At 39.8% G+C, this 17,013-nt stretch overlaps 2 protein-coding genes across 8 annotated transcripts in view; one reads left to right on the top strand and one right to left on the bottom strand.

Moving 5' to 3' along the window:
* Positions 1-4,108, bottom strand: part of CEP290 (centrosomal protein 290) — a 103,298-nt gene extending 99,190 nt beyond the window's left edge. For 4 of the 6 annotated variants that reach the window (XM_072655517.1, XM_072655520.1, XM_072655514.1 and 1 more), the window contains exons 1-3: positions 3,844-4,108; positions 1,067-1,190; positions 609-686 (exon numbers count right to left, since the gene is read on the bottom strand). In XM_072655517.1, coding sequence (XP_072511618.1) covers positions 609-686; positions 1,067-1,162 — 174 coding nt within the window. In that variant the 5' untranslated portion in view covers positions 1,163-1,190; positions 3,844-4,108. Of the gene's footprint in view, positions 1-608; positions 687-1,066; positions 1,191-2,998; positions 3,074-3,494; positions 3,582-3,843 lie in introns of all 6 variants that reach the window. The other 2 variants (XM_072655515.1, XM_072655516.1) reach the window with 2 other exon arrangements.
* Positions 4,109-4,176: 68 nt separating this feature from the next.
* The window catches only part of TMTC3 (transmembrane O-mannosyltransferase targeting cadherins 3), a 72,034-nt gene continuing 59,197 nt past the window's right edge, over positions 4,177-17,013 (top strand). Inside the window, exons 1-3 of one of the 2 annotated variants that reach the window (XM_072655522.1) lie at positions 4,310-4,433; positions 8,675-8,790; positions 12,770-12,849. The gene's annotated coding sequence lies outside the window, so the exon portion shown is untranslated. Of the gene's footprint in view, positions 4,434-8,674; positions 8,791-12,769; positions 12,850-17,013 lie in introns of both variants that reach the window. The other variant, XM_072655521.1, reaches the window with a different exon arrangement.

A 17,013-nucleotide genomic window follows, 5' to 3' on the forward strand; every position in this document is an offset into this window, starting at 1 on the left:
CCGAGACCACAGCAATAGCCTTTGTGAATCTTCCTGACTCCATTATCTTCCCTCTTTGGTTTCATATCACTCAAGTAAGCTTCCTAATATACTTCTCTGATTGTTACTTCTTACTTAAAAGACTTTCAATGGCTCTATCTTGTCTCCCATATAAAGTATACTTGATCCTGCTATTTAAGACCCACCATAATCAAGCACCAACCTATGTGGCTTTTTCTTCCCTTAATATCCTCTATGATCCAGTTAGACTAGATTATATGCCTCCATCCCTATCTCCTGGCCTGTATTCATATTGTCCCTCTGGCCCAGAATGGATTCTCCCCAAATCTATTTCTGCTGGTTGAAATGTTACCCAATTACAAGACTTCCTGGAGCCCTCTAACCATATGTGGATCCGTATCACTTTCAAATTCTGCTATTTCAGTAACATGTGTACATGTGACAGTCTGTCTTGTTTCTTTCTTTTTGTTCCTACTGTTTAGCAAAATTAGGCATTTAATTAATGATATGGAGTTGAGTTTTATCAATGTTTGGTAATGTCAATTACAGGAAGTATTGTTTAACAATTCCCCTAATGTCCAGTCAGGATTATTCTACTTGATACAAACCTTCATTAGAGACTGAGTAATTCGGAAAAGATGTACCACATTTTCTTGATTTTCACCTTTTAGGTCTTTTACTTCAACCTATGAAAACAGAGTAGCAACCATTGTTCATTATTCCTTTTTTAAAGAAATTTTCATTGATATTTTCATTCTTTATACTTAACTCTCCCCTCTGAACCCTCTCTCGAAACAAAGAAAAACAAAACAAATAAACAAAAACACCCATCAGAATGATGGCATTTGGTTGAGAATATAGTATTCTATTCTAATAGTCCCTCACTTCTTCTCTGAGGAAGAAGACATGGTTTTTATTATCAGTTAATGGGAATTATTTTCTGGATAAAATTTAAGTTAATCAAATATAATAGTAAAAGGTCCTTCTAGTTCTAACAATTCGGAAGCCCATGACTTTTTAATATATTTTGCTTTATCCATAAATATTTTAACATGTAAAAAAATACCTTAGAGAGAGAAATTAGCAAATCATCAGCCAATTCTTCTTGGCGAGGCAAATCATCTGGGTTAACTCTTCGTATCGTTTTCCAGTCCAAAGGCATCTTGACTTCTTTCACTGTGTCTCTGGACCTGCAACAACATATATTCATCAGCACGTCCATAGTAAACAGAACAACTGATATACAACAGGGTTCCCTAAGAATCCCCCCTGACGGGGTGAAGTTCCACATTATGTTGTTAACCTTACACACAAACAAAAGAAAACAAGAATTGGGCAAAATTCACTAAAACAAAATGAAAAGATCAGCTACAGTTAGTTAGATGCAATCAGGCACAGTGCAAAGAATGCTGGATTTCAAGTTAGAGGATCTGGATTCAAATCCTGACTTTGCCATTGTTGCCTGTGTTACCTCTAGTAAGTCATCTAACCTACCGGGCTTCAATTTCTCATCTTTAAAATAAATAAGTTGGACTAAGTGACTGATCAGATCTTTTCTGACTCTAAATTTATAACCCTCTTTTGTAGGTCTGTACTTAACATCACAGCGATTTGACTCCTAAGTTCCAAAAGGGAAAATCTATGAGTAATGAGAATTATTGGCAAAGAGACAAACTTGATGTTAAGGAAAAACTGTCCAATAATGGGAATTACTATCACAGCAAAAAACAATAATAATAAGGCCAGACTTAGTGATCAATGTAGATTATACAAGAAAATGGTATAGGGAAACACAGCAGAGGCTGTAAAAAGTTTAGCACCCACAGAATACCCAGCAACATGCAACCAGCTGGCTAAAATTATGCATCAGAAATGCACTGTCTTTCATGGATTAACAGACAACAAATCTCCATGTTACATAGACCTCCAAATACCCTAGACAACTCCACAGACCAAAACAGGAATGAACAGTCATCACTGACCATACTGTCCTCTATATAACATCCCAAATATAACACTTATTCATAAAAATGTTTTTAATAGATGGTATCATCACAAATACTCATAATCTCTAAACTACCTGGAACAAAAAACTTTCAAAATATAGAGACCTGGTTTCATCACAATCAAGCGGAAATGGGACTAGGTACATACCATTCCAGCTGTCTTGTTCTCTACTGTTTTTGTACAAATGAAGGTTTTAGGAGGCCTACAGAGCATGTATGTGTCTGTTCGTCCTTTGTTGCCAAAGCAGACCATGCTATCAGAGAAATGATGACATGACTTGCACTTGACTTTGTTTTGAGTGAGGGAGGGCTGTGCAGGTTACCAGCCTCACTTCTCCTCCAGAGCCATCTGAATCCAGTGACCAGATATTCATCAGAATGACTGGAGATGACCCAGGATGAGGCAATTGGGGTTAAGCAACTTGCCCAAGGTCACACAGCTAGTGAATGTATCAAGTGTCTGAGGCAATATTTGAACTCAGTCCTCCTGACTCTTGCACTGGTGCTCTATCCACTGCACCACCTACCTGCCCCGACCTAGAGAGCACTGGGTTGCTAGAAGGACAGAGCACCAAATCTGGAGTCAGGTTGACCTGGGTTCAAGTCTAGCCTCAGACACTTACTAGCTGTGTGACCCTGGGCAAGTCACTTAACCCTGTTTGCCTCAGTTTCCTCATCTGTAAAATGAGCTGAAGAAAGAAACGACAAGCTACTCCAGTATCTGCGCACACAACTGGGGTCATGTGGACAAAACAACAACCTACTATAAAGATGAAAATGGTAATAATGACAATATCAACTCATATGCTTATAGCACTTTAAGGTTGGCAACATGTTTTTACATGTGATCTCACTTGTCCCTCACAACAACCTTGTGAGGTAAGAGTTATTAACAAACCTATTTTACAGATGAAAAAAACGGAGGCTCAGAGCAATATCTTGCAGGATTCGAACCCAAGCCTTTCTAACTTCACCACTCTTTGCATTCCCACCTGTTGCCTGCCTCCAAAAGTTGCCCTAAGGGGCCGTTCCCTTCATTGGAGATCTGTCACAGGTTGGATGACCCCCTGTAAGAAAAGACGTTAAGAGGTATCCTTACCAAATCAAGTCCATAAGTATTCATTAGGTGCCAGGGCACGCTGCTAAAATTTGAGCAAACAAAGCAAAAACAGACCACACCCTCAAGTAGCTCACTCAAGAAGACCTCAAGGCGTCTAATGATGGGGGGGGGGGGGGGGGGGGGGGGGGGGGGTTTAAAGGGAAAGCAGAAGAAAGTAACTATGTTACACACCGGCTACACGAAGGATACATTGTAGCTAACCACGGAGGGGAGGGCACCTCCCCAACCACTTAATGGGGCTGGAAAGGCTTGTAGAAGGTAAGATTTTGGTTGAGAGCACGGAAGAAGCCAGGGGGCAGAGGTGAGGCTGGTGAGAGGTCTGGTCCCCGGAAGAAAGCTCGTGAAAATACACTGGGTCCGATTCTTACCAGTTCTGATGGGTGTGGAAGGGGGTAGGGGTCACTCGCTAAATTAAGAGGTAGCTCCCACAATCCAGGTTATGCATCACTCTGCTCCTGGCAGCAGGAAAAGAAATTACGGATTTAGAGCTAAAAGGAGTCTTCAGAGATGCCCCAACTGCTTTACAGAGGGGGAAACTGAGGCCTAGCGATTCGGGGAGATGCCTGCGGACCTCCCAACCCTCCAGGCTGACTCCTAATCCAGGACTCGGGAAGCAACATCCACCCCTGGCGCACGAGGTGTAAGATCTGGGCAGGGGGCACCTGGAGGAGAGAAGAGAGAGAGAGTCGGGAGGGCTCCCTGGCGCACTGCACTGACCGGTGACAGGAGGTGGCGGAAGGAACAGTCCCGCAGGGCACCCGCCCTCCTGGAGGAGGCTCTGTCCTCTCTCAGCCCGGGCCAGCTCGCCCGCGCCGCGCCTACACAGCGGGTCTACTCGGGAGAGCGGCGGCAGCGGCTGCTAGGCGACCCGAAGGTTTCCCTCCCCCTCGCCCCAGTCTCGTAGATATGTAGAGCGCCACCACCGATCCAGCCCGAAGTCCCGGATGCCGAACTGCTGAACTAGCCTACATTTCACGACCGCTAGGCGATGCTTTACGGCCCCAGCCCTAAGCGAGGTCTCAACGCCACAGGTTGGGATCGGAGATGAACCGAGAACTCCGATTCCCAGAGTGCACCGGGGAATGCGCTGCGCATGACGGGAGATGTAGTTCTGGGCGAGCGCACGGAGGTGTGCAGTTCCCGGCGTGCAGTGCGGCAAGTCTTTGGAGTCTGAGGAGTGTGCGGAACGTCCCTGGCGGGTCTCCGGCGGCGCTCGCTCGCTCTCAGAGGGGCGAGGAGGAGGGTGCAGCGGGACCGGCGTCCAGAGAGGGCTTTTCGCGTCTCCTCAGGCCCTCCGCGGGAGACGGGTAAGGAGCGGCGGGCGCGGGGCCGGGCGGTCGCCCTTTCTCCCTACACAGCCGCGGCCTCCTCCTCTTTTCCTTCATTCTCCCGAGAGCGGGGGGAACATGGGGGAGTAGCGCCCCCCTAACCCAGTCTTCCCCAGCCCCACGCCCTTTTTGACTCTCCTCTAGACTGAGCGAGAAAAGTTTCTTCTGCCTCTACTAACTGGGCGAGGAAATGGGGCCACCTGGTGGAGGGGGAGGGGAGAAGAAACCTCACCCCCGCCCCCTCCCGCACCTCAGTCCCTCCCTTCCTTACTTCTCGCATCCCTGGCGGCTGCCCCCCCACCCCCATCCCTGCCCCCAGGAGCGGACTCTGTACTTTGGGAGATTGTGGATTAATTAGAGTCTGGAAGACCTGAGTTCGAGCCTCCGTGCCCCTGGGCAAGGCAGGTCCGAGAAGATAAATTAAGCCAGACACAAATTATATTATAGCATTTATAAGGTGCTTACTGTGCAGCAGTCACTGTGCCGATCTAAGTCCTGGGCATACACAAATAATAAACAGCCAACGTTTTTATGGCGACTGCCAAGTTCTGGGGATAAAATAACAGCAGCTAGCATTTCCATAGTGCCTACCATGTGCCATATGCTTTACCAGTATGATCTCATTTGATTCTCACAACTCTGGGAGATAGGTGGTATTATCCCCATTTTACAAGTGGGAAAATTCAGTCAAACCCTAGGGTCTTACAGCTTGTAAGTCAGAGGTTGGATTTGAACTCAGGTTTTCGGGAACTGTGAAGATGGACTAGTCACTGTTAAGTGCTAGAGATACAGATAGAAGGAAACAATGTAGTACTTGCCCTCAAACACTTTATATTCTGAAGGAAGAATTTAAAAAAAAAACATAAAAGGGTTTAGGAAGTATGTACATTGCTGCATAATTTGAAAATGGCCTGGAAGAGGCACCTGGAAAGCTGAAAGTCCCAGGGACAGAGTTTAAACTCTGGTAGGAAGGCAGTGAGGCAAAATAAGATAATTTGGGGAGGGAGAATTGGAGAGGGATATTAGCCAGCTACCTTTAGGCAATGGCACTTGTGCTGAACTGTGAAGGAAGCCAAGAGTTCTGGTGAGGACCTACATGCCTGACTTGAGGAGACAACCCTTGCAAAGGCTTGGAGACAGGAAATGGAATTTCTAATACAATAAACAGCAAGCTGGACAGTTTGAGAGGCATGTAGATAATGTGAAGGAGAGAAACGAGCAGTAAGTTTAACACATTGTGAAGGTTTTTAAAAATGAGAATGAGGTTTGGTTTTTGTTTTGTCAATCCAGGCAAAAGGGAGCCATTGGAGCTCCTTGAGCAAGAGAGAATATGGATACACCTGTGCTTTAACAGCTTTGGAGAAGGGAGAGGACTGAACAAGGCTATTGCAATAGTTCAGTCAGTTGGCAGAGAAGTGATGAGAGCCTCAATTAGGCTGTTAACCATGGGAATATAAAAGAAGGGAATTAAAGATACATTGTGAATGGATCAAAGATACATTGTGGCTGTAGCATTAATAAGAGTTGACAGCTGATTGGATGTGTTAGAGAAAGAAGAGCTGAGAACAACTCCAGGGTTATAGAAATGGGCAAGTTAGAAAAAGAGAACAGTGATGGGGGAAGCTAATGAGGGTTGTTTTGGACATGATGAGTTTAAGGTGCCTGTAAAGCACCCACTGGTTATGAGATAGTAGGACTGTTTATATTTGTTTGTAAAAGATCAAATCTGTAAGTCATCAGTGTAGAGGTGATAATTGGAAGCCATTGCGATCATCAAGAGTACAGCAAAAGAAGACAAGAGGGCCCTGAGATATATGCAGGTATAGAAAGTAGGAGAAGAATAATGATCCTGCTGGAGCCTGAAAACCAGAGGAAGAAGATGGCTGTCAGGAGTGTCAGGGAGAGGTCAAAGAGAATGAGGACTGAGAAAAGGAGAGAGGAGTGACTGAGGTAAGAAAGTGTAGGCAATGAATATGGGCAGCCTTTTCTAAGAGTCTTGATGTGAAAGGAGAGCAGAATAGTAAGGCACCTAGGAAGGATGTTGTCAAGTAAAAAAGTGTAAGGATGAGGGAGGTGGGGGCCTATTCATAAGAAATAGGAAAGGAGCCGGTGAATAAGGATTAGTAAATCAAGAAGTATGGGGATGAAGGAAGGATTGAGCTCCAATCAAAATAGCATATGGTGTGTGTAGTGACTATCAGATATGGAACACAGCAGTCTCCAACAAACTGCACTTGAGGTCCACACAGAGAGAAGGCACTGTCATTGTGAGCAGACTATACTATATAACAAATAAGGAGTTTTGAAGAATAACGTAAAGGACAGGTTTCATGAAAAGGGCAAGGGATAACAGTTTGACTAAAGGAAGCAAGGAAGGCCTCTAGCATAAGAATCCATGGATGGGCAAGAGGGACAGGCATGAATTTGCTTCTTTGAAGGGAATGTCCAAAGTGATGACATCATGGATCATTTGAATTTGAGTAAGTGCAGAAAAGAGGGAGGGATAAGTTGTGAAAAGTTTTGGCAGGGAAAGGCTTTCCCAGGAAAGAGTGTCTAGTGTATAATCTATCTTTATACTTGCTTTTTGGCAGTGCTATCTTGAATTTTGTGGCTGTCATTGTCAATGTCAAAAGAAATTCCCTTTGAAAATCATGCTATATTCTTACCAAACTGTAATGAATTTTGTTTTTAATTTATCTAAAACATCTGTGACCAAAAATATTAAATCATTGATGCCATCACTATATAATTTAAAGGAGCATAAGATGCCAAAAGACTAGGAAAAGTAATTGAGAGACTTTTTAATAAAACTTATCCCACTTGAGCTTCATAATCCTGTGCAGTGGGTACTACAGATTATCCATATTTTACCGATAAGGAAGCTGAGATTCAGAGAGGTTAAATGACTTGTCTATGCTATTAAGAATTAGAAGCAGAATTTCAGTCCAGATCAAAATCTTCTGTGTAAGTTTGGCACTCTGTCTGCTAACTTAGATTCCTTCTATATGCCAGAAACTAGGACTGATTATTTTAAACTGATTTTAAAAGACACATAAACATTCATCAGTGCTTTACTTAGTATATAGTACCATCAAATTGTATGTCAGCATAATTATTAGTCAGGTATTTAAATATTATTTATATTGACAATGTTTTCAGTCCTTGATTTTACAGGGGGAATGAAAACCTTGCTTAGAAATTTTGTATTTAAAGCATGGACCTAACTTGGAATTATGAGACCTGAACGCAAGTTCTAATTCAGTATGTTATTTAATCTTGGAAAAATTTAATAAAACTAGCCCTGAACCATTGTCTACATCATTGCCTTCATTTATTTGAGTTAAAGTGAGAGCTTTTGATGTGATCCTTTTAAAAGAAACACTTATCTTAGAGCCTGGTTTCATTTTCTTTCTTTTTTAGGAATTCTTTATCCTATTAAAATATTTAAACAAGAAGGACTTTTCTTTACACCTCTATATTTGTTATCCCCAAGAAACTGCTTAGATTTTTTTAGGAGCTACCCTTGTTCCCTTCTGTCTCCATGTCATTAAAATTGGCACTAGCCCACATTCCCTTGACTAAAATAAATTACAGCCACTTCTAAAATAAATGTAATATACATTGCTAATATCTCTTTAATATCTCTCACAGAGAAATGAGTTTGCTCCATACAGGCCTGTACTTGAAATGATCCTTTTAAATAAATGTAAATTTAGGAGAGAAAACCAGGGCCCTTTGGAAATTGTTTCATGGTAGATACTTTGAAAGATATTGTGTGTACTGAAGATGATTCTCTACATTGATTTATGTAAACTTATTAAGACCAACTACAATGTATTATTGTTTGTATATGAAGATAGTTCTCTACATTTTGTAGTTTTTAAGTCCATGTCTATATTGCCTGATAGCTGTTAATGATATCAAGCTGTGGATTTCAAAATTTACATTATAAAAGATTCAAACTAATCATGAGAGGCTTGATTTTTTAATTTATGTTCCTGCTAACAGGGAATATATTGACAAATTCATAGGAATCAGAGCTAGGAGTAGGGGTTTAATTATCTTAGTCTTTCCTTTTTATTTTACAGTTGAGGAAACTGAGGGGCAGATATGTTATAGGGGAGGTGACTTGCCCAAGAAGAAAAGCAAGACTCACATTTTTATTTCAAAATGAGTATTCTTTTCATTGTACCACCCTCCTTTATTTCTTTGACAAACAGATTGTCTCCTTAGTCACATCCTTTCCTCCTGATTTCCGGAATCTCTCGCCTCCTCTTTGTAGCCAGACTTCTGTCCTTGGAGCATTCCAGACTAAAATCTTCCAGCTTTATCTCAGGTTAGTTGTTTAGTGCCTCCCAACCCAGGGTTGGGAAATTAATCAGATCTACTTCTGAGTTAAGTGTGGCTGTGAACCCAGGTTTATATGGCTAGGCTTCCATAATCCTGAGCTGTTTTAGCTCGCTAAAGCATAGACCTAGCAGTACTGGATCCTTATGGCCTCCCTTTCTTGCCATGACCTGAAGACTGTCTTGCTCAAGGTCCCAGGTGAAAGTCCAGGTTCTATCTGTCACTTCTCTGCCACTTTCTGTTTCCTCTTTGGAGCTTTTAGTCAGGGTCTTTAGTTTAGTATGCCTAATTTGCAGCTGTGATGTCTGACCCCAGTGGGCCAGAGGGACTCAATGAACTGCCTTAACATTCCTATTGTTTTGTCTCCAACTCTTTTACTTCAGTGGCTTCTGTTAAATCATATGTTTTCCCTCAGGAGACCTTTCCTTAAAAATACCAAATAAAAGAGGCTATAAAGTGACCGATCTAATTCTTCTGCAAAGCCCTTTTAGTGCTAGCAGTAGACTTCAACATATTCTTATATTTAAAAGTTGGTTGATGCAAATGGTTTTTTTTTAATTTAGATTTTTTTTTTAAATTATGAAAGTGTAATTACATTTTGCTAATATCAAACCCTGTCCAACCACCAAACCTTTTTCAGTTGGACTGTCAGCAAATCTATTCAACTTTCAAGTTACTTCTTATATTACACTGAGCCATTGGTGTCACACTCCAGGAATTAGTACTCCCTGCCTTAATCAGTAAACATTTATTTATTACCTGCTGTGTGCCAAGTAGTATGCTAAGCTTTGGGGGTACAAAAAGAGACAAAAGACAATCTTTGCCCTTGAGGAATTTACATTCTAATGGGGGAGACATGCAAACATATATACAAAGTAATCTGTATACAGAATGAATAGGAAATAATAGAAGGAAGGCACTGAAATTAAGAGGGGGTGAGAAGACTTCCTGTAGAAGATGGGATTTTAGTTGGGAATTAAAGCAGGCCAAAGAGGTCAGTAGTTGTGGAATAAGTCAGTAGGAGCAGAGGAGAGAGAGCATGGAGGACAGATAGACAAGATGCCCAGAGCTGAGAAATGGAGTGCCTTGTTTGTGATCTTTCTGAAGTCCTTACTGATATTTCCAAAAGCCTCACCCTGAGAAGGTGGGAGGGGAGGAGAAGACTGTGAGGAATGAAGAAGAAAAACATATCCATGGGAAAAGTGAGAAAACCAAATCAAGTAATATTTCAGATGGTCAATATGGATGTTTTGAGTTTACCAAATTTTCTGCTTGGCTTAAGGGTTATAAAGTTATGCTGACTAAATCCAAGAACCCTCTAGCATAAATTATAGGAACCTTTGTCATGACTAGAACTCAATTGTGTATAGATGAATTGGTTGATTTCTCAAAAATTGTATGTTTTGAATGTTTTGGGTGATTGTACCATTCACAAATCATTTTACCAGACCATCAGCCTTAGTGTTTGAATGTTACTTCATAAAACTGAGAAGTTAAAGTTGTCTCTCATGACAGGATTAAGTAGATGGGGAGGAGAGAAGGGGGTTAAGTGTGGGGATAAAATCTAAGTCTTTGCCCCAAATATCTCACAAATAAAATTCAGACTCTTCAGAGGCAGATAGCTAAATGTCCTAGAGAATGAGTGCTAGGTATGAAATCAGGAAAACCTGAGCTCATTCTGCCTGTCACTTAATAGCTATGTGACCCTGCTTCAGTTTCCTCATGTGTAAAATGGGGATAATACCTCTTAGGGTTATTGTGAGGATTGAATGAGATAATATAAGCTTTACCAAACTTAAAATATCATATAAATGCTCTTAGAAGTCCAAGAGAAATTAGTGATATTTCAAAAACAAAGATTAATTAGAAATTTAAAAAGTGGGGAAATTAAAAATATTTAACATCAGTCTTAGACTATGATTAAAAATGTGAATGTGTTTGAACGTCTGAAGCTCTTAGCTAGAATGATAAGGATTAGATAATCAAAACAATTAGTTTCTGTAAGTTAAAAATTACAGTGATTTTGAGAAAATGACAGGCAGTTAAAAATGTATGACCATGATTATTTCTTCCTTTGACATCCCATGTCAACCCTGTTGACCATGATGGAATTTTAATACTCCCATGTTTTTGTCAGAACACTAGTTTCCCTTTTGCTAGTGAACCTGGTGATAAAAGGTTATAGGTTTTAGAAGTTATCTAGTCAGTGGGTCCCAACCTATGGAGACAGTGATATGTTACCCCATAAATATTAACCTGTACTTTATATCAACTAAAAGTTTCCTGCTTTGCATATTTACTAGCTTTTTTCTGTTGTATATAGATGTATATTCTTGTATATAGATGTATGTGCTTGAGAGTAATCAAATAAAAATTCATTTAAATGCACAAATTTTATAGTTCTTTGACATTTATCAAATATATCAGCTGAGTCCCAGGGAGGGGAGATCTCAGTCCACGCAGGTATGGCAGTACCTTATAAGTGAGAATAGACCTCAGTGGCCATAGTTTAACCTATACCTAAATCAGAAACTCTTTTACAAAATACCAGAGAGGTCATAATCCATCTTTGGCTTTAAGACAGTCATTGTAGGGGGGAGTCTGCCACTTTTCTGAGGCACAAATTAATCTATGGTTAGGAAGTTTTTCCTTACCTCAATTCTAAATACCCCCATACATCTTCCTGTAATTACTGCTAGCTCTCTCCTATGGAGCAAAGCAAAATAAGTCTCTTCCTTCCTTTATAGGAGAGCTCTTCAAATACTTGAAGACTGTTATTCCATCCCAATCTCTACCACCATTTTTCTCTTCTCTAGGCTAAGCAGACTTATTCTTATATGATATGAAGTTGACATGACATTCTTATGTGATGACATGAACTCCAGCTTATCAATAGCCTTCCTAAAATATGACAGCCAGGACTGAATATATGGATGTAGTCTGGCCAGGGCAGAATGCATCATTGCTGTGACTTCCCTGGTCCAAGATGCTGTTTCTCAGTGTTGCCTAAGATTGCCCTTGCTTTCTTATAAAGAACAGAGATGGGAGTAAAACCCAGAGGCAGTGACAAGTGCATGATTTTTCCTGACTGAGCTTATGATGGTCTTTTTTCATTATAATCTTGGTAACTCTATTTGATGGAGGTAAGTGTTAGCTCCATTTTAGCTTTGAGTTCAGAGACACTGTGACTTGTCCAACTGATGTGACACGGCTAGTAAATGGAAGGAGTCAGAACTGGAATCACTTCTTCTGACCTGAGATTCACCTCATCTACTGCCAGAAATGGTATTGGAAGGTCAGGGTAAATGGAGTGAAATGAAAAACTGATATGATAAGGGAAGAGAATAAGCATTCACATAGTACCGAGGAGGTGTCAAGCACTGTGTTAAGCACTTCACAAATATTATTTCATTTGATTCTCACAGTCTCTCTGGGAGAGAGGTATTATTATTCCCCATTTTACAGTTGAAGAAATGGAGGCAAACAGAGAGGTTAAGTGACTTGCCCAGGGTTGCATAACTAGTAAGTTTCTGGAGCCAGATTTGAACTTGGGGATTCCTGATTCCTGGTGTAATACTTTGTCTACTGTGCCATCTAGCTGAAGGAGAATGGGGTATAGCTGCTGCTTTGAATCAGGTTATTTAGTTGTAATTCTTGCTAATTATAAATCTGTGTTAGAACATTTAGTAGATGTTTCTGTGGGACAGGATGGAAACTATAATATGTATTAATATTAGTGTACAACCACACAGCCAAGCAATTTAGTGTTGCCTGATATGTTGCTTAATTTTGTACTGAATTTCAAGTTATTTCTACTTTGGTACAGACCTTTTGAGAAGCCTGCCATTTTTTTGGTAAGAAAATGTGCCACAATGTTCTGCAGTACATTTGTGTAACTTCTGTCGTCATTTTATAAATTTAGCTTGCAAATTCAATATTTGAAACTTTTGCCTTTTTTCTGTCTTTAGGAACTGCTACTAAAATTAGGGCTCATCAAATGGCAGTAGATGTCTTGATTCATGTGGTGTTACACTATAGTAGACTACAGGTGAGTATTTCAAATTAAAAAAAAAACTTACTGTAAAATAACTTATTCTTGAAAATATTTAAGTAGATAATTTTTATAAGGCAAACCTTGCTATAATTTAGTATCTGTCTCAACTAAGACACAAGTTACCAAATTATGTTGTATTCTTATTCAGCTTTCATTACAATTTTTCTTTTAAATTTATCTTGAATCTTTTCAGGTTCCTTAAAGGATTGTTTGTAGCAGTGTGCCAACAGCTTCTTACTATCACAGCCACTGTGGAGTCAGTTAAGATGTCCCTTTAATTAGCTCTGTTCAGTCTTTCTGTCACTCTGGATTATCTGAAAGACCTTTGTCAATCTCTTCAACACCTCTAGGTCCCATATTCAATTAACAATTAACTATATACTAAGTCTTAATAAAGCTTATTATAATTTATAGGGTTTTCCAATCAAAAAGAGAACTTTCAGTTTATTCTTACGGTGAGCTATCTTTCTCCTATTGACTGTCAAACTGGTAATTTGTATACATACATACACATATTACAAGATATTTTCTAAAAGATGGTATATTTAATCTCATGGAATATTTTAAACAACACTTGAACAAGATTTTTGAAATGTGGTCTTAAAATGATTTTAATGTAGCTTTACAGCATAAATAACTGGATGGCCATGTTCACGTTCTTATGTATCTTCTGGAGAACATAGGTAGGGTTAAAGCAGTCAAGCACAAAGCACAAATATTAGTTGGATTTTCATTGTATGCAAAGTATGATTAGGGGATGTAATGGAGAAATTTTATAAGTTACTAGAGAGAGGATGACTATTATGAGACTCAGCATAAGTTAGGAATTCAATTTATCCACAATTTTTCTGGGGTGACTTCTTTCCAATCCTAGGAAATTGAGAGAAATTTTTTTTAAAGATGTGGATTGTGTGTTTTGGGGTATGATGCCTAAGATGGTATATTCATATTTTTTTTCCATGGGCCTTCATTAAATCAAACGATTTCTGCAAACTATGCAGTATGAAGATTTCATGTAAAACTAAATGCTATCAGTTTGTTAATATTTTTGACATGCTGAAGATAAGCAGTAATGTGAGATGTGGGAAAAAAGATGAAATCAGATTATGAGCCCAGGGTATCTTTATGTTTCCAGATGAAGACACTTGAGAAAAAGGCTTACTTAAATTTAGGTCTTCTTTTTTTTTAATATATAATTTATTTATTTTTCAGTTCTCAGCATTCACTTCCACAAGAATTTAAATTCAAAATTTTCTCCTCATCTCTCCCCACCCCCCACCTCAGGACAGCATGCACCCATCCACCCCTTCCTCCAGTCTGTCCTCCCTTCTTCCATCCCCTTTCTCTTCTATTTTCCTGTAGGGCAAAATAGATTTCTATACTCTATTGCCTATATAGCTTAATTTCCAGTTGCATGCCAAAACAGTTTTTAACATTCATTCTTAAAGCTTCGAGTTCCATATTGTCTCCCTCCCTCCCCACCTACCCTCATTGAGAAAACAAGCAATTCAATATAGATCATACATGTGTAACAGTGCAAAGCACTTCCATAATAGTTATATTGTAAAAGACGAACCACATTTCCCTCTGTCCCAGTCTGCCCTCCATTTATTCCATTCTTTCCCTTGACCTGTCCTCCCACAATAGTGTTTGCTTCTGATTATCCCTTTCCCCAATTTGCTGTCTTGTATCTTCCCTCTCCTAACCCCTTCCCCCTTGCCTTCCTGCTGGATAAAGTAGATTTCCATATCCAATTGAGTGTGTGTTATTCCCTACTTAAGCCAAAGCCCATGAGAGTAAGGCTGAGTTGTTTCCTTTCATCTCCCTGTTCTTCCCCTCCGTTGTAGAAGCTCTTTCTTCCCTCTTGTATGTGAGATGATCTCCTACATTTACCTCTCCCTTTCTCTTACTCGTAGTACATTCCATTCAACACTAAATTTTATTTATTTTTTTTTAAGGTATTCTCCCTTCATATTCAGCTCACCTTGTGCCCTCTGTGTGTGTGTGTGTATACACACATGTATGCACATATACATATACACATATCTATATATACATACATACACATATACACATGTACATATATGTGTTCCCTCTGACTACCCTAGTACTGAAAAAGGTCTCATGAGTTACAAATAATATCTTTCCATGTAGGAATGTAAACAGTTCAACTTTAATGAGTTCCTTAAAGCTTCTCTTTCCTGTTTACCTTTGCATGTTTCTCTTGATTCTTGTATTTGAAAGACAGATTTTCTATTCAGCCCTGGTCTTTTCAACAAGAATGCTTGGAAGTCTTCTATTTCATTGAAATTCCCTTTTTTTCCCCCTGAAGTATACTCAGTTTTGCTGAGTAGGTGATTCTTGATTTTAACCCTATCTCCTTTGACCTCTGGAATATCATATTCCAAGCCCTTCAATTGCTTAGTGTAGAAGCCTATAAATCCTGTGTTATCCTGATTGTATTTCCACAATACTTGAATTGTTTCTTTCTGGCTGCTTGTAATATTTCCTTCTTGACCTGGGACCTCTGGAATTTGGCTACAATATTTCTAGGAGTTTTTCCTTTTGAGATCTCTTTTAGGAGGTGCTTTGTGAATTCTTTCCATTTCTATTTTACCCTGTGGTTCTAGAATATCAGGGCAGTTTTCCTTGATAATTTCTTGGAAGATGATGTCTAGGCTCTTTTTTTGATCATGGTTTTCAGGTAGACCAATAATTTTTAAATTATCTCTCCTGGATCTATTTTCCAGATAAGTGGTTTTTCCAATGAGATATTTCACATTAATTCATAGTCATTAGCTTCCATCTGCTCCATTCTAATTTTTAAAGAACTATTTTCTTCAGTGAGCTTTTGGACCTCCTCCTAATTTTCCTGGCTAATTCTGCTTTTTAAAGCATTCTTGTCCTCATTGGCTTTTTTGGACCTCTTTTAGTCTATTTTTAGTCTATTTTAAAGGTGTTATTTTCTTCAACATTTTTTGAGTCTCCTTTAGCAAGCTATTGACTCACTTTTCATGATTTTCTTCCATCACTCTCATTTTTCTTCCCAATTTTTCCTCCACTTCTCTTACTGATTTTCAAAATCCTTTTTGAGCTTTTCCAAGCATTCTTGTTGAAAAGATCAGAGCTGAATAAAAAATTTGACTTTTCAAATACAAGAACCAAGAGAAACATGAAAAGGTAAACATGAAGGAGAAGCCTGAGACCATTGCATATTTATTTTGGAGGTTTTGGATATTGAAGCCTTGACTTCCTCTGATGGAATACTTTGTTTCTTCCTCATCAGAAAGGATGAAAGAAAATACCTGTTCACCAAGAAAGTAACTTTCTATAGTCTTATTTTTTTCCCTGTTTTGGGTATTTTCCCAGCCAGTTACTTGATTTTTAAGTCCTTTGTCAAGTGGACAATATACTCTAGGGACCTGTAAGTTCTTGGATCCTCCAAGGTGGCACAATCCAGGGAAAGGAGTTTACTCCTCTCCTGGCCTGTGCTCTGGTATGGGAGCAACAAGCACTTTTTTCTGCCCTGGAACTGCAAGTAGAATTCCTTGTTTGAGGCCTCCACCATGCCAGTGCGCTTCCTTATCCCAGGACCGTCACTCACAACTGAGACCCAGATTGGCCACTTGATTCCACCACAGTCTTTTGGCCAAGGGCTCCAAAAGTAGACTGCTCCTACCCTGGAGCCAGACCTTCTTACCCAGGTGAAAGAGCGTTCTCACTGATCTTTGAATGTGTCTTTGGCATTTGTGGGTTGAGAAATCTGGGAACCACAGCTGCTACCTGGGATTCTGCACCCTGAAGCCTTCTCCAATCCTGTCTTTGCCAGGCACGGCCAAGGCTATGCTGCACTCTGCTCTGAGCCTAGTGCGATACACTTTTCCTGCTGGCCTTCCAGGCTGTCTTGGGCTAGAAATCTCTTTCACTGTCATTTTGTGGTTTCTGCTGCTCTAGAATTTGTTCAGTTATTTTTTTACAGATATTTTATGGGCTATGAGGGGAGAGCTACAGTAGGTCTCTCTTTTTACTCCACAATCTTGGCTTTGCCCCCAAATTTAGGTATTCTTAAGAAATGTGGAAAAATCTCATTATATATCCAAAGACTGGGCATAATCTTGTTTATATAAGATTATCTTTCCCAACAGGTAGTAGGTAGGT

Source organism: Notamacropus eugenii, chromosome 3, assembly GCF_028372415.1.
Source record: "Notamacropus eugenii isolate mMacEug1 chromosome 3, mMacEug1.pri_v2, whole genome shotgun sequence".
NCBI classification, from domain to species: Eukaryota; Metazoa; Chordata; class Mammalia; order Diprotodontia; family Macropodidae; genus Notamacropus; species Notamacropus eugenii.